Genomic DNA, 27728 nt, shown 5'->3' with positions numbered 1-27728 from the left:
ACAATGCGAGAGTTAGGGGCACACCAACCCTCCACCCCGTTACATAGTTGGCATGTGCATCATCTACTGTATTCTTACTATAAACTAAGCTAGGGGAAAAATGTTAAAAACCCTAAGGAAAAAAATACTTTTACAGTACCATACTTTATTTATTGAAAAAAAAAAATTCACATATAAGTGGATCTACACAATTCAAACCCATGTTGTTTGAAGGGTTAATGGCATGCGCCCACACATTCATTGCAGCATTATTTACAACACCCAAAGATATGGTAAGAACCTAAATGTTTATCAATTGATGTGTGGTAAGAAAAATGGAATATTATTCAGTCATTAAAAATGGAATCTTGGGGCGCCTGGGTGGCTCAGTGGGTTGAGCCTCTGCCTTCAGCTGAGGTCATGATCTCAGGGTCCTGGGATCGAGCCCCACATCCACATCGGGCTCTCTGCTCCGCGGGAAGTCTGCTTCCCCCCACCCCTGCCTGCCTCTCTGCTTACTTGTGATCTCTGTCAGATAAATAAATAAAATCTTTTTTTTTTAATTTTTAAAAATGGAATCTTGCCATTTGTGTTGTGATGGACCTAGAGGCATTATGCTAAGTGAACGAAGTCAGACAGAAAGGACAAATACCATATGATCTCACTCCCATGTAGAATAAAAATTAAAAAACAAAAACAGGGGCACCCGGCATGGCTCAGTCACTTAAGTGTCTTAATCTTGGTTTCAGCTCAGGTCATGATCTCTGGATCATGAGGTCCAGCCCCGAACTGAGCCCCACCTTGGGGGTCCACACTCAGCAGGGAGTCTGCTTCAAGATTCTTTACCTCTGCACTCAAATACATAAATAAATCTTTTAAAAAATAAAACCAGAGGGCGCCTGGGTGGCTCAGTGGTTTAAGCCGCTGCCTTTGGCTCAGGTCATGATCTCAGGGTCCTGGGATCGAGTCCCGCATCGGGCTCTCTGCTCCACGAGGAGCCTGCTTCCCTCTCATTCTCTCTCTGCCTGCCTCTCTGCCTACTTGTGATCTCTCTCTGTCAAATAAATAAATAAAATCTTAAAAAAAAATAAAAATAAAAATAAAAAATAAAACCAGAAAGACAACAGAACCCATAGAAATAGAGAACAGAATGTTTGGGGGAGTGGGGAAGTGGGTGAAGGCAGTCAAAAGGCACACCCTTCTAGTTACAAAAATGTCACAGTGGAGCATCTGAGTGGCTCAGTGGGTTAAGGTCATAAGATCAAGCCCTGGGCTCCGAACTCAGCGCTGAGTGGGCTTGAGATTCTCTCTCTCCCCCTCCCCCTGCACCCCCTTCTCTCTCTCTCTCTTGCATGCACACATACGAGTGCATTCTAAAATAAATTTTAAAAATCTTTTTTTTAAATGTCATAGGTATTTAATGTGCAGATCGTGATTACAGTTAAAAAAAGAAAGTATGTACTATATTTGAAAGTTGCTAAGAGCAACGCCTGGGTGGCTCAGTCGGTTAAGTGTCTGCCTTCAGCTGAGGTCATGATTCCAGGGTCCTGGGATTGAGTCCCACATCAGGCTCCTGGCTCCACCTTGGTGCAGAGCCTGCTTCTCCCTCTGCCTGCTGCTCCCTCTGCTTGTGCTTTCTCTGGCAAATAAATAAGTAAATAATTTTTTTTTAAGTTGCTTAGAGAGTAATCTTATCATTAGAAAAAAAATTGCAATTATATAGTGACAGATGTTAACTGGACTCACGGAAGTGATCATCTCAGCATATACATATATCGATCATTATTTTGTACTACTGAAACTAATATATGTCAGTAATAAATCGGTTTAAAAAATTATTTACTGGATTCACCTGTTGGCCGTGAGCAGGGAAGGAGTATTATTCTAAGTCAAACTGAAAAATACTTCACTTCCCCTACTTAAAACAATTTGGGGAGTGTGGTGTGGTACATGTGGTGATTATTGTTGAGCTTTTGATTTCTTCCACTTTATTATTTCTTAAGAAGCTTCATCTTTTTACTTACTTTTTAAGTAATCTCTATGCCCAAGGTAGGGCTGAACTCACTACCTCGAGATCAAGAGTCCCATGCTCTACTATTAAGCCAGCCAGGCACCCCTCTTCCACATTATTCTAAACTTGATTTTATTAACATAAAAGGGCATGTGTATGTGTGATGACTGCCCTCTAGATCGTTAAACCAGGGAAAGCAAGTATCAAGTAGGTGAGTGAGAACGATCACAATTTTTTTTTTAAAGATTTTATTTATTTGACAGACAGAGATCACAAGTAGGCGGAGAGACAGACAGAGAGAAAGGAGGAAGTTGGCTCCCTGCTGAGCAGAGAGCCTGATGCGGTTCGATCCCAGGACCCTGGGATGATGACCTGAGCCTAAAGCAGAGGCTTTAACCCACTGAGCAACCCAGGTGCCCCATCACAATTATTTTTTATGAAGCAATGTAAACTATGCAATTAACACGCCTCCAGTCCTCATATACTCTCATTTTTCAAGTGGGATAGTTTGCTAAGTAGCAGTTGGTTTTTGTAACCTAAAATTGGCTCCAAAAACCAGGGCCAAATCAATGGTTTCCAAGGGTTTTTTTTTTTTTTTTTTTTTAAGGATTTATTTATTTATTTATTTTTAGGGGGAGAGAGCCAGCTGAGGGGAGAAGCGAAAGTTAAGGGAAAGAGAACACTGAAGCCAGCTCCCTGGTGAGCAAGAGGGGGCTGCATCCCAGGACCCTGAGATCATGACCTGAGTCCTGAGTTAACATGAGTTAAGCCCAGCCTCGCTGACTGAACCACCCAGCCACCCCTCCAGCCGGGTGGTTTTAATTCATGGTATTTATCTGCAAGCAACAAAATTACATTACTTACGATAAATTTAATTATTTTATAATGTGATATGCAAATTAAGTGCCCACCCTTATTCCGAGATTGTGCCTTTTTTACTCTTGGTATGAAACTGGCCTTTCTTTAGAAAAACGGTGCGAGCTCCTAAACGTCTTCTTTTTCCTGTCAAAAGAAAAAGGGGGACAACTCTGTTAATTCTCCAAATTTCTTCTGCTTTTAATATTACCTAATCCATGAATTTCAAAGGTCAAGATCCAATGCCACACCAAACCACAGTGTCTGCAGGGTTAAGTGAGGGGAAGTGCGTGCGGGAGCGAGGGACTCAGCTGAAGAAGCACCGAGTTCGAGCCCCGCAGCCCCGGCCGCCAGGAGCTTAAGGGCGGGAGACCCGCTTTCCCGGGACAGGGCTCGCCGCCGGCGTGGGCCAGCCAGTCCTCAGACGCAGTCGTAGACCGTGCTAAGGCCAAGGGCACGCCTAGGAGGGTGGAGTGGCAGGGGGCCGCTCACCGGGTTTATAGTCTCAGAGCGAGACCCAGGACCGGACGTAGGCGGTGCGAGCTGGCGGAGGCGCAGGGGACGTGGCAGTGGACGAGGAGTCCGCGAAAGTTACGCCGCCAAGAGGCGCTAAGCAAACCCGAGAAGTGAAAACTCTCGCGATAGGTGAGGCTAGGCTCTCCGGAAGTGATTTTCCGGAAGAAGCATGGCTGCTCCCTAGATTTGGCCGAGCTTTGCACGCTGAACCGCGGACGCCATGCAGTCGGATGATGTGAGTATCGTGTGTCTCTGCCACCTGGGTTCTCCTGCTTTAGGAGACTCGGAGGCCACATACTCAACTGGCCCATGAGATTTGCCTCGTTGCTACAGAACCGAGGCTTCCAGAACTCCGATTTCCGAGCGTGGGGCTTTCACGTGTCTACCCGGGATCCCCAGCCCGCAGCCTTACCTGGGTGAAGGGGCTGGAACACTGTCACTTCAGTCCACAGGGTTGGCTTCCAGTCTGTGGTACCCAGCAATGAGGGGCTTGCCTGTGGTGTGGACGTGGGAGGCAGGCGCGAGTGGGGGTGAGGTGGGGGGAATGGTATGGTCAAGTTTGTATATGAAATTTAAGGGTCCTTTTCGTCCACGTGTATGTTACTTTCAAATCTGCTTTTTCCTTGTTAGGTTTTTGTTTTGTTTTGTTTTGTTAACATTTGCTTCATTGCCTAAGTCGTGATTTTTTTGGAAGCATACTCGATTCATCTATTTAGTTACATGTGTGAGAAACACAAAAGTGCTTACGGTGTGCGAAGCACAGTGTTAAATACTGGAGATTTAATTTTTAATAAGCAAACAAAAGAACTCTGTTTTCCTGGAGCACTCCGGTGGGGGAGACAGATGGTAAACACGTGAACAAATTGAAAACCACTCTACTGTGTAATAATACTGTGAAAGAAAGACCAAGGTTGATTAAGTAGAGAGTAATTAGCAGAGATCACTTCAGACAAAGCTGATCTGGGAAGGTTTCTTGAATGGAAGACGTTTGAGCTGAGTCTAAAAGATGAGAATGAGCCATCATTGAGGGGCTGAGGGAAAGGCAAAAAATCCAGGCAATGGAAACAGTAAAATGCAAAGATCTGGAGGTAAGAGAGGAGTATACTCAGGAATACCAGTGTGACCTGTGCTATAGAAATCGCGGGAAGTGGGAGAGGTGATGAAGTTGGATATGCTTGCATGACAAGAATGTGTAGAGTCTTGGAGGAAGTATTTTAAGGGCTTCTAATGCGAAATTGTTTTGCCCGAGTTTTCGCGTTGGAGAGACCACCAAGGAGCCAAGCACCGATGCAATCACACGAGGGTTTATTTGACAAGCTTAAGCTTGGGCCCAAGTATACCGGACACAGTGGAGTAGGGACTTGGACCCCGAACTGGATTACAGTCAGAGTTTTTTTTGTTGTTGTTGTTGTTGTTGTTTTTCAGTCAGAGTTTTTAAAGACAGAGTGGGGGTGGACATGGCAGTAGATAATTGGGCCACGACTGCTGGCTCAGCAGTAAGTGAGGACAAAGGGGATGTTCAGAAGGGCTATCAGGGTAAAAAAGGCTGTCAGGATATTGGAGGCCTGGTTATTATCAAATCAAGGCCATTTCTCCCTCTGATGAGGTACTAACATGACGACAGTTGGGAGTCTCCTGGTGGAATGTCACATTCCTGCTATCATGTGTTCTTGTTAGTGAGATTTAGATTTAGAAGAAATGTAACTTTATTTAGGGCTTGAGGAACTGAGTTATGTGTGCCTCTAGAAATTGGGCTATTGATAAGGTAACTTCTTCGTTGTAAATCTCAAGGACATTTGTAAACCAAGGGAGACTCCTGCCTTGCAGGATTGTGATCTCTGCAAGTTAACTATTTGTTTTTTTTTTTAAGGGCAGTCAGGGATGCTTGAGAAATGTCACACATACTGCCGAGGGGAGGGGAGCGGGTGGAGAGGGGGTGCAAGGTGCCAGCTTTTGCTTTGCCAAGATGGCTGTACTTATGCTAAAGCTAAATCTGAGGTGGGATGGCCTTAATTTTCTCGGCCTCCACATTTCCCCCTGAACAATTCTAACCCTTAAATCTTTAAGGTTGTTAAAGGTGGAAGGTCTCATCTTCTGTAACTTCTTCCTGCTGAATAGGGGCTTAGAGTTGTCCCTACCTACTCGGGTCAGCATTGATCAGTTGGGGAATGTATTGGGGAGTTATGAAAGACAGAGGCAGCTGAGTCCAGAGGTTTAAATAAATCATTAAAGGAAAGAGGGACTGTTTAAAGTGTTAACCTGAGTAGGTCAGACCCCAAGAGATATTTTGTGATAATCTGGAACATCAAGATGGCTGCACTTATGTCAGGGCTAGACTCAAGGTGGGTACAGCCTTGTTTTTCTTGGCCTCCACAAAATGACATCTGACTGACTTTGTGAAAAAATCGTGTAGTTATGTGAGAGGCTTTTGAAGGAGACAAAGAATGAAAGCAAGACTAGAGTACGTTGAAAGTAGTTTCAACCAAAGTAGTGATGGGGGAGAGGGAAAGAAGGGGATGAATTTGAGATCTGTATTATCGGTGTAACCGAAAACACAATGTGATCCCTTCAGTGAAGAGGGAAAGGGAGAAATCAATTTTTGGATTTGGACAAATAGTTCAGTGGTGGTAATATTTGTGGAGAGCAGGAAGGAAAACAGTATTCTGAGAGATGTGGAATTGAGAGCTTCATTTGGTTGTTAACGTGTTTCGTGCCTTTCGAGCATCCAAGTGGAGATGTCAGGTTGACAGTTGGATGTGTATATACTTCCACTGGGGAGAGAAGTTTGACCAGGAGATGACAATTTGGGAGTCATCAGCTTAAGATGATATGAAAAGCCACAAGCTAGAATGAGCTACTTTCCCAGTTTGATTTCCTCTCACCTGTTCCTGCCATCCCCCACCAAACACACATCCTATAAAATTCCAAAAATGGGGCGCCTGGGTGGCTCAGTGGGTTAAGCCGCTGCCTTCGGCTCAGGTCATGATCTCAGGGTCCTGGGATCGAGTCCCGCATCAGGCTCTCTGCTTGGCAGGGAGCCTGCTTCCCTCTCTCTCTCTGCCTGCCTCTCTATCTACTTGTGCTCTCTCTCTGTCAAATAAATAAAAAATCTTTAAAAAAAAAAATAAATAAAATTCCAAAAATGTTATTCTGTTTGTTAACATTTATGTTTTGGGCTTTGACTGCTTTAACTTCTTTAAAGCCTTTCCCAGTTCCTTAGTGCAGCTCACTCAAAGACTCTTATAAACTTCTTTTGAGACCCTTATACTGCTGCTTTGTGCTTTCCCCCTAAGTAGATAGATAAAACTAAGGATTCTGCCTTCCTTAATTCAGCAATACTTGGGTACCTCCTGTGTGTCAGGACTTAGAGATATCAGTGCCTTAATAAATTAAATATACAATCAATGCTGAAAGAATAAAGAACACATTAGTAGAAGATAGCAGTAGATGATTTTCATTTTTTTTTTTAAGATTTTATTTATTTATTTGACGGACAAAGATTACAAGTTGGCAGAAAGGCGGGCAGTGGGGGGAAGGAGGGAAAGCAGGTTCCCTGCTGAGCAGAGAGCCTGATGGGGGCATGATCCCAAGACCCTGAGACCATGACCTGAGCCAAAGGCAGAGGACTTAACCCACTGAGCCATCCAGGCGCCCCAGTAGATGATTTTCTTTGCCAGATAAGATCAAATTATGGTACATATATCCAACAATCTAGTACTCTGCAGCCTTTTACAATAGATAATGAACATATTAAGAAAAAAGGAAATGTTACAAAATATATATACATCTCATTTTTGTTAAAGATATAGGCATACTGGTTGGTGGAAAGTAGGTGTATAGAAAAAACTCTAAAATATTCATAAAATTCTAATGAAATTTTATCTATGGGTCTAGGGGTGATGGTTATTGCCAATTTGTATTTACTTTTTCTAGAAGAACCTGTGTGAAAAGAAAATAGACTATTTTACAAAGCGTTTCTTCCTCTCATTCCTCAGATTCCTTTGAGACTTCCTCAGTAAACCAGCGCATTGTTTTCTTTTCTTTTTTTTTTTTAAAGATTTTATTTATTTATTTGACAGACAGAGATCACAAGTAGATAGAGAGGCAGGCAGAGAGAGAGGAGGAAACAGGCTCCAGGCAGAGCAGAGAGCCTGGTGCGGGGCTCGATCCCAGGACTCTGGGATCATGACTTGAGCCGAAGGCAGAGGCTTTAACCCACTGAGCCACCTAGGCGCCCCAGCGCATTGTTTTCTTGACTTAATATTCCCATCTGTTGGGTCAGAGCAACTGAAATGGGTTTTTTCTTTGTCTTGTAGGTTATCTGGGATACACTAGGAAACAAGCAGTTTTGTTCCTTTAAAATAAGGTGAGTCTAGATTTGCAACTTAAACAAAGATTCTTTCAGTTTCCCTCTTGGTAGCCCATTTTATAACTTTTGCTCTTTTCCTCCCATTATAGAACGAAGACTCAGAGTTTTTGCAGAAATGAATATAGCCTGACTGGACTGTGTAATAGGTCGTCTTGTCCCCTGGCAAACAGTCAGTATGCCACTATCAAAGAAGAGAAAGGTAAGTCCTTCGTTTTAATTTCCATGAGAACTAGTCAGCAGCTTTTAAAAGGTTGTTCTCTAGCCTCTCTGTAAAAAATATTAATGGCATTTACTTTATCCTGCAGGACAATGCTACTTGTATATGAAGGTTATAGAGCGAGCAGCTTTTCCTAGGCGTCTCTGGGAACGGGTAAGACTTGGGACAAAAAATTACAATGATCATTAAGAGTGAGAATGCCGCATGCTTTTTTGTCTTCCTTGACCATAGCTGTAATAAACTTTTAATTAAGATTTATTTGTTTATGAGAGAGAGAAAGTGCAGTCCTGGAAGTGGGGAGTGGGTGAAGCAGACTCCCTGTTGAGCACAGAGCCCAAGACAGGGCTTGATCCCAGGACCCTGAGATCATGACCTGAGCCAAAACCAGGAGTCAAATGCTTCACCAGCTGAGCCACCTGGGTGCCCCCGGATTAAACTTTTGAAGCCAACCTCATTAGGCCCCATGGGTATCATAGCAGTGAAGACCTCATAATTTACTCTTACTCTTCAAGCTTTCTTTTTCTATTTGGTAGGTTCGGCTTCATAAAAACTATGAGAAAGCACTGGAGCAAATAGATGAAAATCTAATTTACTGGCCCCGTTTTATTCGACACAAGTGTAAGCAGAGATTCACCAAGATCACCCAGTACCTAATTCGAATTAGAAAACTTACACTAAAGCGACAGTAAGTATTTAGATGATTCATTTATTTTATTTATTTTTTAACTCTGTCTTTCCATGGGTCATATTAGGAAAATGAGAGATTATGAAAACTCTAATAATGCTTATTAAATCCAATTTTGGATAACCTTTTATGATATGCTGCTAAGAAGAAAGTTTATCTCTGGTTAAAATTGTGTCCTTTGATGTTTCAGGATTTAAAAAACAGTATAGTAAAACCTGAGTGATCCCCTCCCTGTCTGAAAAGCAGCTTCAGAAAATTTTCTTTATAACTCCCTGACAGAATCATAAAATTAAGGAATTGACAATGACCTAAAATTTTGGGATAAATAAGAATAAAAGAACTTTAATCTGAGTTTACTGAAAACTAATTTTTTTTTTTTTTTTTTTGACAGAGAGAGAGATCACAAGTAGACAGGCAGGCAGAGAGAGAGAGAGAGAGGGAAGCAGGCTCCCCACTGAGCAGAGAGCCCGATGCGGGACTCGATCCCAGGACCCTGAGATCATGACCTGAGCCGAAGGCAGCGGCTTAACCCACTGAGCCACCCAGGCGCCCCTACTGAAAACTAATTTTAAAGATTTTATTTATTTATTTGACAGAGAGAGATCACAAGTAGGCAGAGAGGCAAGCAGAGAGAGAGAGAGAGGAGGAAGCAGGCTCCCCACCAAGCAGAGAGCCCGATGCGGGACTTGATCCCAGGACCCTGGGATCATGACCTGAGCCAAAGGCAGAGGCTTAAACCACTGAGCCACCCAGGCGCCCCTGAAAACTAATTTTAAAAAATAATATGAAATCCACAGAATTAATTGAATATCTTCCTAAGGAGTGATGGATCCTAATAATTTTTCATTGTGAGCTACAGAGAAAGCTAAAGATGGCAGTTTTCTAAAGAAAATTCTTTTTCTTTGTTAACCGAAGCATTAATCTTGGCATAGTGAATGCCCTCAGAAGTCTCAGAATGCCTACAGAAAACAAAAAGTGAAATACACATTAAAACACATGTGAAAATGTCTGACTTTTTACAGCATTAAATACTTGGAAAATTGTTAAATATCTAATTTTGTCTATATTGAGCTAAGTCCTACAAAATCAACTCCAGTCCTTTTTTCTTATTTTTTAAAAAAGATTTTATTTATTTATTTGTCAGAGAGAGAGAGCCCGTGAGCGCACAAGCAGGGAGAGTAGCAGGTAGAGGGAGAAGTGGGCTCCCTGCTTAGCAAAGAGCCCCACGTGGGACTCGATCCCAGGACCCTAGTATCATGACCTGAGCCAAAGGCAGACACTTAACCTAACCGAGCAACCCAGGCACCCCTCTTCTCATTTTTTCTTTTTAAGGAACACACAGAGTGTACATTTGGGTTTTCTGATAATGTGTTTTATTTTCCGTAGGAGGAAACTTGTTCCCTTGAGTAAGAAAGTGGAACGGAGGGAAAAAAGAAGAGAGGTAACTTACCATTTTAGTATTCATACCTTCTGTATTTTCACTGAGGGTAGGGGTGTGTAGTAGGGATCATGAAAAAGATTCAGTCACTATTTTCTATGAACTGTTCAGGTCTTGTGTTCACTAATGGCTAATACTGTTGTATTAGTTGTGTAAGATGTTGGATATTCATAATTTAAGATTACGACTTTGTTAAAATAAGGGTTCTTGGGGATATATATAGTGGAGAATAGAAGGAATACCTTGTCTGAAATTCTTGCAATTAAATGTTTCAGAAATCAGACCTTTGGTGTGTTGCCTTTCTTACACATCACATACTACTCTCAGCAGGGTTTGAGCATTCTTCTTTCTTTTTTTCTCTCCTCCCCCCGCCCTCCTGACCCAGCATGGTAAGCCTCTTTAATTCCCAGTCTCTGTTTCCCCCATCTTCCCACCCACCTCTCCTCGGTAACCATCTGTTTTCTATAGTTAAAGAGTCTGTTTCTTGGTTTGTCTTTTTGACTTGTTTTTCCTTTTCTTATTTTGTTTCTTAAACTCCACATAGGAGTGAAATCCTATGGCACTTGTCTTTTCTGACTTATTTCATTTAGCATTAGACTCTATCCGTGTCGTTGAAGATGGCAAGATGTTTTTTTTTATGGCTGAGTAATTTATTCCATTGTACATATACATACATACATGTACGTGTACACTGTACATATACATACACATACATACATACATTCCATTGTACATATACATGTATCCATTCATCGGTCCATGGACACTTTGGCTCTTCCCATACTTTGGCTATTGGGAATAATGCTGCAGTAAACAGGGGTGCGTGCATCCCTTTGAATTAAAGTGTTTTGGTATTTTTTGAGTAAGTAGCCAATATACGATGCCTGGCTCATAGGGTAGTTCTATTTTTAACTTTCTGAGGAACCTCTGCACTGTTCTACAGTGGCTGCCCCAGTTCACATTCCCACTAACAGTGCAGTAGGGTTTCTTTTGCTCCACGTCCTCATCAACATTTGCTACAGTTTCTTGTGTTGTTGATTTTAGCCATTCTGACAGGTGTGAAGTTATACCTCATTATAGTTTTGATTTGCATTTCTCTGATGAAGAGTGATTTTGAGCATCCTTTCATGTGTCTGTTAGCCATCTGGATGTCTTCTTTGCAGAAATGTTTGTTCATGTCTTCTATCCATTTTTAAATTTGATTATTTGTATTTTGGGTATTGAGTTTTGTATCACTTCTTTATATGTCTTGGATATTAACCCTTTGTCAGATACATCATTTGCAAATACTTTCACCCATTCAGTAGGTTGCCTTTTAGTTTTGTTGATTGTTTGCTTTGCTGTGCAGAAACTTTATTTTGATATAGTCTCAATAGTTTATTTTTGCCTTTATTTCCCTTGTCTCAGGAGACATATCTAGAAAAATGTTGCTATGGTAGATATCAGAGAGATGACCTCCTGTGCTCTCTTCAAGGATTTTTATGGTTTGGGGTCTCATATTTAGCTCTTACTCTATTTTGAATTTGTTTTTGTGTATGGTGAAAGAAAGTGGTCCAGTTTCATTCTTTTACCTGTGTTTGTCCAGTTTTCCCAGCACTATTTGTTGAAGAGACTTTTTCCCATCGTATATTCATTCCTCCTTTGTGAAAAATTAATTGAGCATGTAATTGTGAGTTTATTTCTGGGTTTTCTGTTCTGTTCCATTGATTTATATGTCTCTTTTTATGCCAGTACCATAGTGTTTTAATTACTACCACTTTGTAATATACCTTCAAATCTGGAACTGGGATACCTCCAGTTTTGTTCTTCTTTTTCAAGTTTGCTTTGCCTATTCAAGGTTTTTTGTGGGTCCATACAAATTTAGGGTGTTTGATAGAGATTGCACTTAATGTGTGGATTGCTTTGGGTACTATGGACATTTTAATGGTATTTGCTCTTCCATCCTTGAACATGGAATGGAATGTCTTCCCATTCCTTGGCATCCCTTTGAATTTCTTTCTCACTATTCTGTAGTTTACAGAATACAGGTCTCTCGCCTCTTGGGTTAAGTTTATTCTTAGATATTTTATTGTTTTGATGCAGTTGTAAATGGGTTGGTTTATTAGTTTCTCTTTCTGCTGCTTCATTATAAGTGTATAGGAATGAAATATTGCTGTACACCGATTTTGTATCCTGTGACTTTACTGCATTCATTTTTCAGTTCTAGCAGTTTTCTGGAGTCCTTAGGGTTTTTTATTTATAGTGTCATGTCATCTGCATACAGTGGGAGTTTTATTTCTTCCTTGCTAGTTTGGAAGCCTTGTATTTCTTTGTATTGTCTGATTGCTGTAGCTAGGACTTCCAGTAGTGTGTTGAAGAAAAGTGGTGAGTGGATATCCCTGTCTAGTTCCTGACAGTAGGGGAAAAGCTCTGTCTTTACCCATTGAGAATGATTTTGGCTGTAGATATTTCATATGACGACTGTGTTATGTTGAGCTGTGTCCCCTCTAGACCTTTGCAGAGTTTTTATCAAGAATGGATGTTGTGGGGATGCCTAGGTGGCTCAGTGGATTAAGCCTCTGCCTTCAGCTCAGGTCATGATCTTAGGGTCCTGGGATCAAGCCCAGGCTCTCTGCTCAGCAGGGGACCTGCTTCAGCACCACCACCACCACCACCACCACCCCCCGCCTCCCTCTCTGCCTATTTGTGATCTCTGTCAAATAAATAAAATCTTAAAAAAAAGAAGAGTGGATGTTGTGCTCTGTGAACTGCTTTTACTGCATCTGTTGAAATGATCCTGTGGCTTTATTCTTTCTCTGAATGATGTGATTTATCACGTTGATTGTTTTGTGAATATTGAACCACCCTTGCATCCTGGAAATAAATCCCACTTGATCATGGTATATGATTTTTTTAATATATTGTTGGGTTTGGTTTACTAATAATTTGATGAAGATTTTTGCATCTGTATTCATGAGAGATACTGGTCTTTAGTTCTCTTTTTTTTTTTTTTGTGGTGTCTTTTTCTGGTTTTGGTATCAGGGTATTACTGGCCTCATTGAATGAATTTAGAAGTTTTCCTTCCTCTTATGGTTTTTGGAATAGTTTCAGAATGGGTAGTAACTCCTCTTTAAATGTTTGATAGAATTTGCCTATGAAGCCATCTGGGCTTGGACTTTAGTTTTGTGGAGCATTTTGATTATTTATTCAATTTCATTGCTGGTAATTGGTCTGTTCAGATTTTTTGTTTCATCCCCTTTTACTTTTGATGGGTTATAGATTTCTAGAAATTTATTTCGTACTAAGTTGTCCAAATGTTGGCATGTGAGTTTTCATACTATTCTGTTATGTTTGTATTTCTGTGATGTTGGTGGTTATTTCTCCTCTTTCCATTAGTAATTTGATTTGGGTCCCCAGGGTTTGAGCATTCTAATCTGATGCACCAGTAGCTCTGCAATGAAATATAAAAAGAGTCACACTAGATGGAATTTCAAAAAACTTTTTAAGGAGACTTATGTCAGTTCAGGTCATTATTAGGCCACTAAATTCAGTTTTTTGGATTTTGAAATTGGTTATAAGGAATTGACTGGGATTGTTTGTTTCTTTGAGGTCAACTAGGCTTTGTTACCAGATTAATGAGTAATGGTGGTACTACCATGCTATCCTGGGAAAAATCTAGTCAGGAAACACCAGCCTTTGTCATAGAGAGCAAGTCTGCTCTGGTACCTCATTCAAGTTGACTTTTCTTCTGCTTTTCAAGACCTAGGAATTAGCTCTTCCTTACAAGTTCAAATTTTCACTTATTCTGGGTATTTGCTCTGCATACTTCCCCTCTACCAACAGACATTTCCCTGATCATTTGTCATGGTCTATCAAGAAATCATGTTAATAATTTGGTGCTTTTGTTCCTATTACTCATACAGAGTTTTGGACTTCAGAGCTATTATAACATTCATCTCCGAACTGTTCTGATTCTTCACCAAAGAAATTTTTGAACCTATGCTCCTTGGTGTATTACTTACATTATTATACACGTGTACTTGCACTAATAGATGTATAACTGACATGCCTACTGTTGATACAGTGAAATGAAGGTCTGGTTCTTCGCTGAGAAGGAATTTGTTTTTAATTAAGGGCTCTCATGAGTGATAGGTCATGAGACACATCAAGAAGTGCATTGTTGATGGTTTGTGTTAAGTACTGGCTCCGCATTTTTCATTCTTCATCAGCAGTTTTGTAGAGGTTTTTATTCAGATGTAGCTAGTGGGTTTGCTTCTTCCCTGATTGCTAAACAGGTGTTCTTGCAAGCCTTTCAGAGGAAATTAAGTTGTTCTCCTTTTACCGAGTAAGTTTGAGGCCTTCTGAGAAATGTCAATTTGGAAATTTTTAAGTGTGCTGGAAAATTATGTTTCCAGATTGTTTGAGTGTGTGATTTACTGCATTTGTGGGAAACGTAGGTTTTAACAATGTCACTTACAGATGTAATCACTTTTCTTTTTCAAATGTTCTAGCCACAGAACAAGTTTAAAAACATTTTAGACTCACTGTTAAAATATGCTTCTCTCTTAAAAGAATAGAATAAGTGTATTTATTTTTTAAAGTTTCTATTGTTACATATTACAGTCATTTGTTATCTTGGAAAATTTGGAACATTGTTTGCGAAAAATACATAACTCTAAGTTGTACAACTCTTTTTAAGTACTAAACAATTAAATAGCATAACTTTATAATCTCCGACGGTATTGCAAACTTTCGATAATCTGTAAATCCATTTAAGCAAACATCCAACTGCATATGCGTGCTACAATCATGTGAGTAAAGTATGAGATTCCCACGTTCAGACTCTACAGTGTTTTTCCCTCTGGTTATCTTCCTGTCTGACACACAGCTATTTGCTTTATGGCCAGAGTTAAGGCATCAATGCTAGTATTCATAAAGAAATAGAACACTTAGTTTTTTTTTTTTGTTTTTTTTTTTTTTTTTTAATTTTTTTTTTTCTTTTTTACAGATTGAGAGAGAGAGAGAGAGATTACAAGTAGGCAGAGCAGCAGCCAGAGAGGGGAGGAAGCAGGCCCCCTGCCAAGCAGAGAGCCCAATACGGGGCTCGATCCCAGGACCCTGAGATCATGACCTGAGCTGAAGGCAGAGGCTTAACCCACTGAGCCACCCAGGCGCCCCTAGAACACTTAGTTTTTAAAGAAAAAGTACATACACAGTAATTTCATCTATTTTCTGCCTACGTGTCAGTGGATCACCCTTGAGGTGTGAGCACCCACTTTAGAGGACAGTGCATGATAGCCTTTTAACTGATGATGTGCCCCAGTTTCCCTGTATTTTATCCTACACACTGTACATCATTCCAACAAAGCTTCGGTATATAAGACTTTTAAAATCTCTTATGACATTTATGTTAAGTTAATGCAGACTTAGGCGAGAAAGATAGACTGAGGTTAGATTTTTATGTTGTGGGTGCTACAGGTTGATACTATGTATGGTTTTTTAATGAGATCACTGGAGGAAGAGATTTTTAATCTATTTTTGTCAGTCACATGAAATTTAGCATGGTTTTAGTAAAAGCTTAAGTCTCTATTTCCCTTTCTCAGTTTTTACAAAATCTGTTTCAGTATTGCTCATTTGTTTTTTTAAAGATTTTATTTATTTGACAGAGATCACAAGTAGGCAGAGAGGCAGGCAGAGAGAGTGAGAGGGAAGCAGGCTCCCTGCCGAGCAGAGAGCCCGATGCGGGACTCGATCCCAGGACTCTGAGATCATGACCTGAGCCGAAGGCAGCAGCTTAAACCACTGAGCCACCCAGGCACCCCTGTTTTTTTTGTTTTAAGATTTATTTGACAGAGGGTGAAAAAGCAGGGGAGAGGGAGAAGCAGACTCCCTGCTGAGCAGGGAGCCAGTTTGGGGCTTGATCCCAGGACCCTGGGATCATGCCCTGAGCTGAAGGCAGACACAACTGACTGAGCTACCCAGGTGCCCTAGGATTGCTCATTTTCTAAGACACTTAAATGTATATAGAGCTGCATGCTTTGTAGATCTATGAAAGGCTTTGTTAGAATTTAATTCAGAGTGCTATGTATAAAACCACTGGAACTTTTATTAAAATTAAAAGGTTCCCAAGGTTTAAAAGCAGGAATATATCTGGCTGGAGAGCCATGAATCCTGGTGTTAGCAAGAGTGGGAAAAAGTGATTTTTTAAAATAAAAACTCCGTTTCTTCCACTTCTACAGGCTGAAAAATGAGTATTAATGAAGTAAATGGATTTACTCAAATTTTTCTGTTACAGGAAAAGGCATTAATTGCAGCTCAGCTGGATAATGCTATTGAAAAGGAATTGCTGGAGAGACTGAAACAAGATACGGTGAGAAAGCTAGGAACCTTGGGATATAAATATTATTTTTCAGACCAATAATAATCATGCTGGGAAACAGAAATGTGTTTTATTTTTGAAGATGCTGGAAAGATCTTCACTTTAATTTTGTTCCCGGAATAGAACAAATATATAGGCCTTGGCTTCCCCATTTTATTTGGTTGACACAAATGCATGAAGTGTTCTGGTCACCCCTGACACTCCATTCAGTGTAAGAGACCTTGCTCTCTGCAGCGTACTGCCAGTCTTGTTTGCAATGCAACAGTTCCAGATCTCTGTATAAAAGGCAGGCAGTCTTGATCCTCCTGCATACTACCCTAGTAATTTTAGGCTCTTTAAAATGAGTTTTTAGTTCTCTTTTTAAAAATTAGTGTCATTTACAAGACAAAAATGAATAAAACTTACTTTTTCCTCTTATTTGCTTTCTGTCAGCAAATTTACATGTGTTCTAACCCATGGGTTTTATACACTACTAAGTTTTCAGTGATGTAGTTCTATTCTTCATGGAAGTTACCCGTTTGACTTTAACCACTGATTATTTAAAATGTGTTTTTAAAGACATTGTTGATTCTATGCTTGAAATTAATACAGAAATACTACTACGTATCAAGTTAAGTATTCTCATTTAATCACTGAGGAATACGCTTATTGGATGTGGACTTCAAGTGTAAGCTTGAGATGTCATTAAATCCGGTGTGTGTTTCTGTTCTTCAGTATGGCGACATCTACAACTTCCCCATTCACGCCTTCGACAAGGCCCTGGAACAGCAGGAGGCAGACAGTGACTCTTCAGATTCTGAGGAAAAAGATGAAGATGAAGAAGTAAGCCTTGTTTATTTTTGCTTCAGAGAGCAATAATCTGTAGAACTAGATCTCTTTACATGTACTTGAGAGACAGAATATCATTTCCATTCCCCTAACCAAAAATAATTCTTTGGTCATTTTTTTTCTATCATGAGGTTAATTTTAGCTCAGCCAACAAACTATACATTGACAGTTTTGCTTATTGGAATTCTAAAACTTTTCCTGCAAGGGGACAAACAAAGAATCCTTCCTAGCTGATAGAATATACCATTAGGAAACCTATCGAAATTTATATAGGATTTAATTTCACTATTAATATAGGGGAGGTACTTGATCACATGGAACACTTGCAGAAGCACATAGGTGTACTTTTCCTAGGAGCAACCCTTTTTTGATATTTGAAATTAATAGGTTTAATTAAATGTACATAATTGTTTGTAAAGCTCTACCTATAAACTGATTTTTCTAACATATTAAAATGAGGATGTTTTACCACTAATAATTTGTATTAGGCATGAGAATTGATGTCCCTGAAATGTTTTTAAATCAGAAGTACTGAGCTTGGAAGTAAGTAGATTTTGGTTGAGCCTAGTAAGTAGACTATGAATCAGTTTGTTTTTTATGCACTTACTTATCAAACAATAGAACTGGATGCGTAAGCGGAATTTTCATTCTGCATTTTGAACTTAACAGTTTTATTTATTTTAGGATGTGGGCAAGAGAGAGTTTGTGGAAGATGATGAGGTGGATGAGAGTGACATAAGTGATTTTGAGGTGAGATTTTGGGCCTTCGGGGAAAAGGGTTCTGAACACACAGGCAGATAAATTTTTTGGTTCTAAATTGAGACTGCAGTGAAAGGAATCTGGGCCATAAATCTAGCATTTTCTCTTCTTTTCCTCCCCATATCAGGATATGGATAAACTGGATGCCAGCAGTGATGAAGATCAGGATGATAAGTCCTCTGTGGAGGAAGAAAAGGCCCTTGATGCCAGACATAAAGGCAAAACACCCTTGAAAGGACCCTTGCGGAGAAAGAGAGCCTATGTGGAGATAGAGTATGAGGAGGAGACAGAGCCTGCGGCCAAGGCCAAAACGACGTGACTTCGCCCCAGGCATTTATGAACAGGACCGAACATTTTCAACATCCTCCTTTCTTTTACCATAAACATGTACACACCTCCAGTTTTTGCTCTTTCATATGGCATTGAACACAATATTTGTGTTTTTAATATTTATGCTACTTCTGTGGGACAAGAAATCTGGGAGGAAGTGAAGGAAGCCTTAAGTTGTGAACAGTATTTTTATAGCATTGGCATATGCTTTGAAGTAACAGCTTGAGCCCAAGAAGCTTAACAGATGAATTTGTGGGTGTAAATATTTCTAAATTTTAAATGCTATCCACCCGTTTCCTTGGCGTCCTCCCCCCACCCCTCAACTTTATTTAGAAATGTCCAGACTTCATTTTTTTTCTTGTTCTCTCTTCCCTACTTCTGTGGGAATAAAAGTAGGAAGAAGAAGGTCCAAGTTATAATGTTTAGTATGAAAATACCTTTTTTCTTAAATCATTCTGTTTACACAGTTGGAACAAGAAGAAAAGCCTTCCTACTTTAAAAGTATGAGGAATTTAATTTCTGTCGTAGGATGCGCCTTCAGACACCTGCTGCACTTTTCTGATACAGTTCACCACCTTGCTGTCTTCACAGCTTTGGAGAATTTTGGCCAGGAGACCCTGCAACATGAAACCAAATAGGCTTTGATTTTTTTTTTTTTTTGATACTTTTCCTTTTCCTTGGTTCTTCTTTCTTGGTACCATACTCAAAGAATGAATGAAAAGAGGAGCCTAGAGAGCAGTTCATGGAACAGGTGTTACATTAAAATGTGTTGGCGTGCATGTGTCCTGCTGGCTCAGGAAGAAGCAGGTTAATACCAGCCCATGCAAATTAGATCAGATTCAGGGCTCAAAAACTGCCTGACATGAAAACTGACAACAAAGTTATTTGAATAAACTAGTAAAACAACAAATACTATTTCTAAATATTTTTAGGATATGAATTTCTTCTCATGCTGCTTTATGACTTTAAATTGAAGATTTCTGGGGAAGATTAAATGGGGGAAGAAATAAGGCAATAGTTTATTAAATATATATAAATACACACATAGCTATTCTATGCTTTAGCTTTGAAAAGTTAACTTTTGTGGAATGTGAAACTAAAGGAAGAATTCCCATATGGAAAAATACAGTTGCCCTGGAAAAACCAGAAACATTTTTGGGATCTGAATCACTCTACTTATATCACTCCTTGGTGGCTTATAGCTCATTATTTCATCATTTAAAAAAAAAATTCAGATGACTAAAACAGAACTTAAGTTTTATAAACTTAATATTTTGTACATTTTCTGTCCTCTCCCCCAGAGACCTCTCCTAATCCTCTTCCTTTTGGTCTAAATAGTTCTGAATAGCTTTAAAATATGACTATGGTGTTAATCAACCCCCTATTAAAGGGTAGCGGTCTCCAAGGTGGGGATCTGAACCTTCCATGTTCATTTATAGACATGGTCAGACATGTGAACAGTAACAGGAATTACTTAAGGACCAGATGCAGACTCTCCTACCTTCACCTGTCCTTGAGAACAGTGGTCCAGGAGAATCAGGCAATCTGTGGCTTCCTCTAATAAGGCATTCTTAACAGGCTCAGGCGTAAGATTTGGATCCCTTGCTACATCGCATATCAGTTTTAGGAGAGCCTTCAGCAAGACCACAAGTCTACAGGAAACTCTGGAATCAAGAAGAAAAAGTTATGGGCGCCTGGATGGCTCAGTGGGTTAAGCCGCTGCCTTCGGCTCGGGTCATGATCTCGGGGTCCTGGGATCAAGTCCCACATAGGGCTCTCTGCTCAGCGGGGAGCCTGCTTCCCTCTCTCTCTCTCTCTGCCTGCCTCTCTGTCTACTTGTGATCTCTCTCTGTCAAATAAATGTTTAAAAAAAAAAAAAGAAGAAAAAGTTATGTTCATACTCTAAATCAGGATATTAAAGCAGACTTCAAAGGCCATCTAGGCCCTCATTTCCTAAATGACTCAAGACCATGGAGCTAGAAACGGAACTAGAGACCAGATACCAGATTTCTTAACTTCAAGCCCCCTTTTTCCACTGCAGTGTAGTGTGTCATCATAGACACACTCTGCCTAAGAATACCTTGCTCCCTTCCAGAACCTGGTTCTACTATAAAGCAGTAATCCCTCCTGAAAAGGGAAAAGTGGGATCTCCCCTTACCAGGGGCTTAGACTTTGGGCCAAAGAGGAAATGGTCCACAGTACTTAAACTTTTATGCAGTCTTGGGCCTGGAAGTTAACGTGGGAGAAATAAGCTTGGTTTCTGGGACCTGGGACCTCAATATCAATTGGAATCTTTTGTCATTTAGTTCAGATCCTGGCTTACCATCACTTAAGCCCAGTATATTTAGTTCAACTTACTAGTCTTTCTGAAGGTTTTTATCTTGATAAAAAGTTCTGGAAAATGACAGTGGTGATGGTTATACAAAATTTGTGAAGGTAGTTAATGTCACTGAGTCCACTTTTTTTTTTCTGAGTCCACTTTTAAATGGTTAATTGTATGTACTTTTAATAATAAGAAAAAAAGCTTAAAAGCCTTAATCAGAGCTGAAAAATAATTTGTAGTGGGAAATATGCAAACTAAACTGTATCTCTGGACAGAAATGTGACTGGGAGGGTAACAGTCTGCATCTCTTCACCTAATAAATATTAAGTGGTTTCCTACATTATTTGCTGCTCAGCTCTCCTACCTGTCCTCAACATAAAACCTGCTCTTTCCCCCTCCTTCCACATAAGATATCATCTAACCTTCCCACTTAGGCCTGCCAATCTCAACTTGGACACTTAGTCTGCTCTTTAAAGGCCTGGCAGCATTAACTGGATTCAGTTTCATTCATCCGTCCATTCAGTCTGTTCCAGTCCACTCATTCTTCTAATATTGGTGTATTTAATAACCAGATACTGAGTAAACTTATGAATACTCCATATCAGAGCGGGCTTATAGTTCAGTAGGGGAGAAAGACTGGAAGTGAACAAAGGCAGTCCAGTTACAGATGTAACTAAGGGTAAAAACTACGGTTCAGAGAAGATACAGATATGGTTGGAGCACCGGACTATAGGTGAATTGAACTTTGTTGTCCAGCAAGAAAGTGTTTGTTGACAAAACATGTTTGGGTTCCAGTTTATTGTTCTGACACCCATCTCCAGCCAGAGTTGAAATGCTTTCTAAGCAATCATATCCTCAATTAGGATTCTGGTTACTGCTCGGCAGGTGTTCAGTAATGTGCAATGAAGTTCTCTACTCTCACACTTAAAAAACTCTTAGGGTGAACAAAGTTAAGTGTGTCTATTGTAGCACTTCTAAGCGGCCTCTGAAATTCTAATATGCATTATAAATCTGGAGAGATGTACACCTGCAGTAACAATGGGTCTATTTTACCTTTTCAACGTGACTTCCTCAATTCAAAACCTAATAGAAATGTAAGCATGGGAAATATTCAAATACAAGGCATGTCCTTAAGACTCTGTACTGAAAGTACACCTGGGCCAGCCCAGAAGAGAAAACTGGTTGAGTTCTGCCCCTCTTGGCACACCTGCCTGCTTGGCTGTTTTACCTGGGCCATGCATACTGCATAAGAAGTTTCAGAGTTTCCAGTATCTTCAATCTAGCCTCCTCCTCTGGTCCATCATAAACCTCCAGATAACTAATGATGACTCGCTCCAGCCTCTTCAAGTGCCGGACAGTTAGGATCCCCAACCTAAAAAGTAAATAGAAAAAGTGGCACTAAGGAGATGAACTTGAAGAGCAGGCCAGACCAGCAGCCCGGGCACTCACCTCTTCACAAACGCTGGGAGGTTTCTTGCGTAGGTCCTCCGTAAGAGAAGGCGGTGTTCCGGCTCCATGTGGGTCAGGATCAACCGCAGCACCTCATCGCAGTGTGTGGTGGGTCGAGCCGCACCTCCCTTCCAGTGCAGGCCTTTCTCCAGGACGGGAAATAAATCCAGCAGACACAGGAGCACAGCCTAGGAGGCAGTAATAGAAAAGAACTGTTTGCCTATTCGTATTCACATTCGCTGATTGGTCTAGCGACTTTATCAATCTATCCTTGGGGTCTCTGTCAGAATTCTGAAAGATACAAGTAATTCATGAAGTGTATTTTACTTTATATTTTCAAGCTGGTTTTATATAATCTCCAAACAAGTTAACACCTTCTCTTCCAGACTCCTCTTTGCTATGAAATAGGACCTTATGAGTACAGCTGGGACTTTAACCGAAATTGTAGGAGTCTAAGTCTATCGCCACTAAATTTCTAACATTAACTGACAGTTACATGTTCTCACAATTAAAGTGCTCTTAGGAAGAATCTATAATGGTCCTCAACTGTGTCCAGCTGGACCACCCTATGTGAAGTTTCAGTGTGCAGGCACTCCCTTCCAGCTCTTTTTGGGATTTTTGTTTTTTCCTCTTAGGTTTTTTTTTTTTTTTAAGATTTTATTTACTTGACAGAGAGAGAGAGCAAGGGGAGTGTGAAAGTGAGAAGCAGGCTTCTTGCTGAGCAGGGAGTCCGATGCGGGGCTTGATTCCAGGACCCTGGGATCATGACCTGAGCTGAATGCAGACGCCTAACAGCTGAGCCACCCAGGCGCCCCTTAGTTTTGTTTTTAAACCATCGTCTAAAGAACTCTAAACTTCTTGGCTGTCAGTACCTGGATTCTCAATTTAATACTTAAAATTAATATTTAAAAAGAAAGGTGGATGGGGATGTGGGGAAGGGAGGACAGGCATAGAAGAAAGAGCTTATTTCTACCTCTGATTTTATATATCTTGTTTCTTCTATCTTCAGAATGTTCTTGCCCCTTCTAAGAAACTTCTATTCATCCTTCAAATATCACCTCCTTCCCAAACCCTCCCAAAACCATCCCAACACCACCGCACCTGGTTAGCCACCCTTTGGTTGGACACCCACTGCACTCTACACAAACCTCTTCTTAACAGATTTATCACACTGTACTACAGACATGTATAAATACTCATTTATTTACACATCTTTCCAAAGGGTTTCTTAAAGCCAGAAGGTCTGTTTGATCCATTCACTCTTGGAACCCACAATGGTTACTCACACACAGCAAATATTCAGTGTTTTTTGGAAGGAAGAATGTCACTGTAATACCCAACATACAAAGAGTTTCAAGTGTGTGTTGAAACAAAGAAGCAGAGAAGGACACAAGTTAATAAAAACAGAACTTCAGACAAAGCAGCCCTCAACTGATATAAAATTGACCCAGATAAAGACAAAACACTGGCTCCGTGGAGACTCAGAAATGTGGATGCCTACTTAGTATTGAGACATTTCCACTAGTCATTTGCTACTGCTTTATTTTCAAGTTGGCTATGACTTAGTCATCATCCTCAATTTCCAAAAGAGGAAAATGTGTCTCAACTCTTCTTACTCAGGTAATACCAACTTCTACTCAAATTTGAGAACTCAGATTCACAGTAATAAAGAAATCATACAATTACCTGAATGAGGTTGTACTCTGGTGTGTAGAGGTGGTTGAAAAGGGCATGGTATAGGACCTGGGCTCTGTTATACTGGAGCAAATCAGCAGCTGGCTGCAAGCAGACAAATTACCCAATTAAAAGTTTCCCAACATTGCAAAATGTTGGTAATTTTAAAAAATATTTTATTTAGTTAAGATTTTATTTATTTGTCAGAGACAAAGAGAGCAGGAGTAGGGTGAGGGGCAGAGAGAGAAGCAGGCTCCCCTTGGAGCAAGGAGCCCAATATGGGACTCAATCCCAGGACCCTGGGATCATGACCTGAGCTGAAAGCTGACGCTTTACTGACAGAGCCACTCAGGCATCCCATATTTTACTTATTTTTGTGAGGGAGTGCATGTGCACACAAGCAGGAGGGAAGGGCAGAAGAAGAAGCAGACTCCCCACTGTGCAGGGAGCCCCATGTGGGGCTCAGTCCCAGGATGCTGGGATCATGACCTGAGCCAAAGGCAGATACTTAACTGAGAAACCCAGGCACCCCCCCAGTGTTGGTAATTTCTGAAACCGAAGTATGGATACACAGAATCGATCATGCCATAGGATTCATTATATCACTCTCTACTTCTGTGTATATTTTAAAAACTCCGTAATACACAGTTTAAAAAAAAAAAGTTTCCTTGAGTAATATAATAATGGCTTGCATATTTGGATTTAACCTCTTTCAGTTTCTGATTTTTTTGCTTCTTGGAAGTCAACTTGAGTCAACTCTAGGTCTGGTTATTCAGTTTGACATGCAGGATGATGGCCCAGGTGTCTTATACATGTTACTTATGAGGTATAATCTACTAGGTTGGCAGAAAGAAAATGTAAAGAAAAAATATATAAATAAGTGAATGTAGCCACAACAACATTAATAGAAGTTAATAAAAGATATAAAAAGACAACGATAAAATGATATCATGATGACTCAACCCATCCCATCTACACAGATGATACAGTGCAGGGCTGCTTACCACATTCAGCACAATGTGATGGAGGCAGTGTACACCCAGTATTTTATTCTCGGTTCGATAGTCATCCGAGATGAGCAGTGATGGGGGAAGTATCCTTTCCAGATGTTGGTTCAGCCAGGGTCGGGGGACCTGTTGCAGAGTCCATGAGAAAACATGTTTGGTGGCTGGGTTATTCTTCCAGGATTCCCTACACAGAAATGTGAAACCACATTAAGTAAAGTGACGTGGTGTTAACTAGCGAAGAAAATCAACCTCTCTTTAAGCTAAACAGACCATTTTCTTGTCCTTGAAAAGAATACATCACACGTAACTCCTGGTGTTATTCATTTTAAGATTTGGATCAAAATGACTTACAGAACTTGCACTAAAAGAACAAAAAACAAAAAACCCAATACTAAGTACATTTAACAATCAATCAGCCAGGGCTCTAGGTCTAAAGTTTATCCAGTGAAAAGGAGGCATTTAGAACAGTAGCTTGTGATGGTGTGGGGGGTTACAGGGGAGACCTGCTAAGAAGAGAGAAAGGACTGGGGCGTCTGGGTGACTCAGTCAGTTGAGTGTCTGCCTTTGGCTCAGGTCGTGATCCCAGGGTCCTGGGATTGAGTCCCACACCGGGTTCCCTGCTCAGTGGGGAGCCTACTTCTCCCTCTCCCACTCTCCCTGCTTGTGTTCCCTCTCTCACTGTCTCTGTCAAATAAATAAAATCTTTTAAAAAAGGTGGGGGAGAAGAGGAGTAAAAAAAATACCTTCAGTATTATTTTAAGTATTACAAGGGAGCAAGTGAATCAAGATTTGAACAAAAGCAATTTACAGCTTATAAAGTGGGCTTAAACACGTTACTCAACCTTCAAAATAACTGTAATAGATAATACCTTTATATTACAAAAAAATGAAACAGGTTCAGAAAGGCTCTCCGACCTGATCCTACTCAAAAGCAATAAAAAGAAGTATGAGCCTACCTCAAAACTTCAAGTTCCTGGTAAAATGACAGTTATGTACACAGTTTTTTCTCATCACTCTCCTCCTACTAATAGTAACATATAAAGTAGCAAGTGGAACTCACAGAAAATATTTTAGCTAATAGCAATTTGAAGGGCTTTTTTCATCCCAAACATCACTTCCATATCTAATAACCATCCTTATCTAATAACTAGTGATGAGTTTCAACATCCCTAATTTTAAATTCAAACTCTAAGTTTAAATCCTCTCCAGATCCCCATCCTCACCTAACTTAAGAAACCTGAGTATAAATAAATGGGACAGAACTTCCAATGTCCAGGGCAGTTGTGAGAACTGGAAAGAGTACCAGGAAATGAGAGTATGAAGACCTGGGCTCTAATGTCGAATTTGCCAATACCTAAAAATGTCATTTATAGAAAATCGCAACCTTCCTGGGCCTTAAGAGACCCACTATTATCATGACACCTTTATCTTACCATCGAAGAAACTCAGGTTCCTTGGAGCTCTAAATTCTAAATTCTAAATTCTTGGAGCTCTAAATTCTAAAACGTTAGGATGAAGCTCAAGTTAGTGGCCCCTTGGACAAAAGTACTTACTTATTCAAATCTGGTTTGAGAAGCTCCATTATTAAAGTAAATCTCCCTTTCTCATCTTCATTTTCTCCGTGCAGAAATCCTGCCACGGAACCACACTGAGTAATTCGGAGGAGTAAGGAGAGCACCTCTCCAGCAATGTCACGGGATCTTGGGCTGGTCCACGGTTGCTCCAAGCTGTGTGTAACGGCGAAAATATAGATGGGTCCTGCCAAGTGACGTAGGCCTATCTTCCACGTAGGACAAGGCAAGGAATTCTTGGCCGCCTCAATTTTCCCCATTAATTTAAGAAATAGTAACCCAACTGCTGCCCCCTTCTCAGCCACTTCAGAGTAGCCATGAGCTCTACCTTCCTGCTCCTTGGATGGGGCTGCATACGTCCCCAGGGCTTTTGCCACCTGCCCCAGCATCTCCGGCACTCCGCGGAGCGACGTGTCACTCCCCTCAAATAACTGATCACATTCTGCGGCTTCTATGAGAGCACCGAGGTCCTGAATTGCTGCACCTCTGGCCTTGCCCGGTCGGGACTCCTCGCTGGTAAGACGGTGCAAAACCCGGGATAAAGACTGTCCAAGGGTGGAGGAAGGCGGATCTCCCGGCAAGGAAGCGCCTTCCCGCGACGGCTTTTCCCGAGAGCTGTCCTGCTCCATTCCTCAGCGGGCAGCAGTGATGATCCGGTCTCCTCCAGAGAGCCAAGATGGGACGCTGATGGGGATCTGCTGGAGAAAAAAAGATCACCCGGAGGCTGGAATTCTTCCGAAGAACGCAACTAAAACCAAATAAAACTGCAAGACTTGGGGGCTGGGGGGTGCGAGTCTATCCCGCCAAAGAGTACACCTGCGTAAAGGAAAAGATGGAGGAAACGGAAAGGAGACTCTCTGGAAGTAACAGAAGCTCAGACTCCCAACAGTAGATAAATTATCGTTGCCTTCCTGAAGATTAAGAACAAACAAACAAACAAAAAAAACCCCTACGAGTTTAAAAAAAAAATAAATCCTTAAGGCATGACACATGCACCACCAAGGGAGCCTCCAAACCCTCCAGTACCGCTCTACCTATTAGGATCCGGACCCAGCTCCCCTCGCTGCCGCAAAGCACATGGCTAGCTTCCGCCAATACTCAGGCAACACTCCGTCATTTCACGACCTGCTTGTCGTAAAGCAATAGACACCCAGCTTCCCACCAAAAGGTGGAGTTGGGGCGGAGAAATTTGCATAGACATATGCGCTCGCTAATTTGGTTCTGTTTTAATTTACGAAGGTAGAAACAAAAGAAAAATATCGAAGATATTTTAAAAGTTTACACTATTTTACTGTTGAGACTGAAAAATTAAGCATAAGTCTGTCACCCTTTCTTTAAAGTCAGTGGGACATCCTCGGA

General features: G+C 40.8%; 3 protein-coding genes across 6 annotated transcripts in view; 1 reads left to right on the top strand and 2 right to left on the bottom strand.

The window, feature by feature from the left end:
• The window catches only part of FUT10 (fucosyltransferase 10), an 83139-nt gene extending 79724 nt beyond the window's left edge, over positions 1 to 3415 (bottom strand). The window contains exons 1-2 of the mRNA XM_045995517.1: positions 3338 to 3415; positions 2902 to 2992 (exon numbers count right to left, since the gene is read on the bottom strand). The gene's annotated coding sequence lies outside the window, so the exon portion shown is untranslated. The remainder of the gene's footprint in view (positions 1 to 2901; positions 2993 to 3337) is intronic.
• Positions 3416 to 3509: 94 nt separating this feature from the next.
• Positions 3510 to 18748, top strand: MAK16 (MAK16 homolog). Its single transcript, XM_045995526.1, has 10 exons — positions 3510 to 3596; positions 7678 to 7727; positions 7820 to 7929; positions 8036 to 8100; positions 8481 to 8632; positions 10019 to 10073; positions 16345 to 16419; positions 17143 to 17250; positions 17941 to 18006; positions 18143 to 18748. Exons 1-10 carry the CDS (start codon positions 3582 to 3584, stop codon positions 18332 to 18334), a joined length of 888 nt encoding a protein of 295 aa, XP_045851482.1. The 5' UTR covers positions 3510 to 3581; the 3' UTR covers positions 18335 to 18748.
• TTI2 (TELO2 interacting protein 2) lies at positions 17088 to 27448 on the bottom strand. 4 transcript variants are annotated; one of them, XM_045995496.1, is made up of 8 exons: positions 26352 to 27397; positions 24796 to 24982; positions 23804 to 23896; positions 22118 to 22305; positions 21897 to 22040; positions 19847 to 20009; positions 18840 to 18962; positions 17088 to 17224 (listed from the first exon to the last, which is right to left on the bottom strand). In XM_045995496.1, exons 1-7 carry the CDS (start codon positions 26996 to 26998, stop codon positions 18858 to 18860), a joined length of 1527 nt encoding a protein of 508 aa, XP_045851452.1. In that variant the 5' UTR covers positions 26999 to 27397; the 3' UTR covers positions 17088 to 17224; positions 18840 to 18857. The 4 variants fall into 4 exon arrangements, 3 of the variants coding, with proteins under 3 accessions (XP_045851452.1, XP_045851434.1, XP_045851443.1); XR_006816875.1 differs by having other exon boundaries at positions 17090 to 17224; positions 18783 to 18962; XM_045995478.1 differs by lacking the exon at positions 17088 to 17224 and adding an exon at positions 27404 to 27448 and having other exon boundaries at positions 26352 to 27064.
• Positions 27449 to 27728: the final 280 nt, after the last annotated feature.

The sequence above is a fragment of the Meles meles genome, chromosome 2, assembly GCF_922984935.1.
Source record: "Meles meles chromosome 2, mMelMel3.1 paternal haplotype, whole genome shotgun sequence".
Taxonomy (NCBI): domain Eukaryota; kingdom Metazoa; phylum Chordata; class Mammalia; order Carnivora; family Mustelidae; genus Meles; species Meles meles.
Note: the sequence above shows the minus strand (reverse complement) of the source record. Positions and strands in the feature narration are given on the sequence as shown.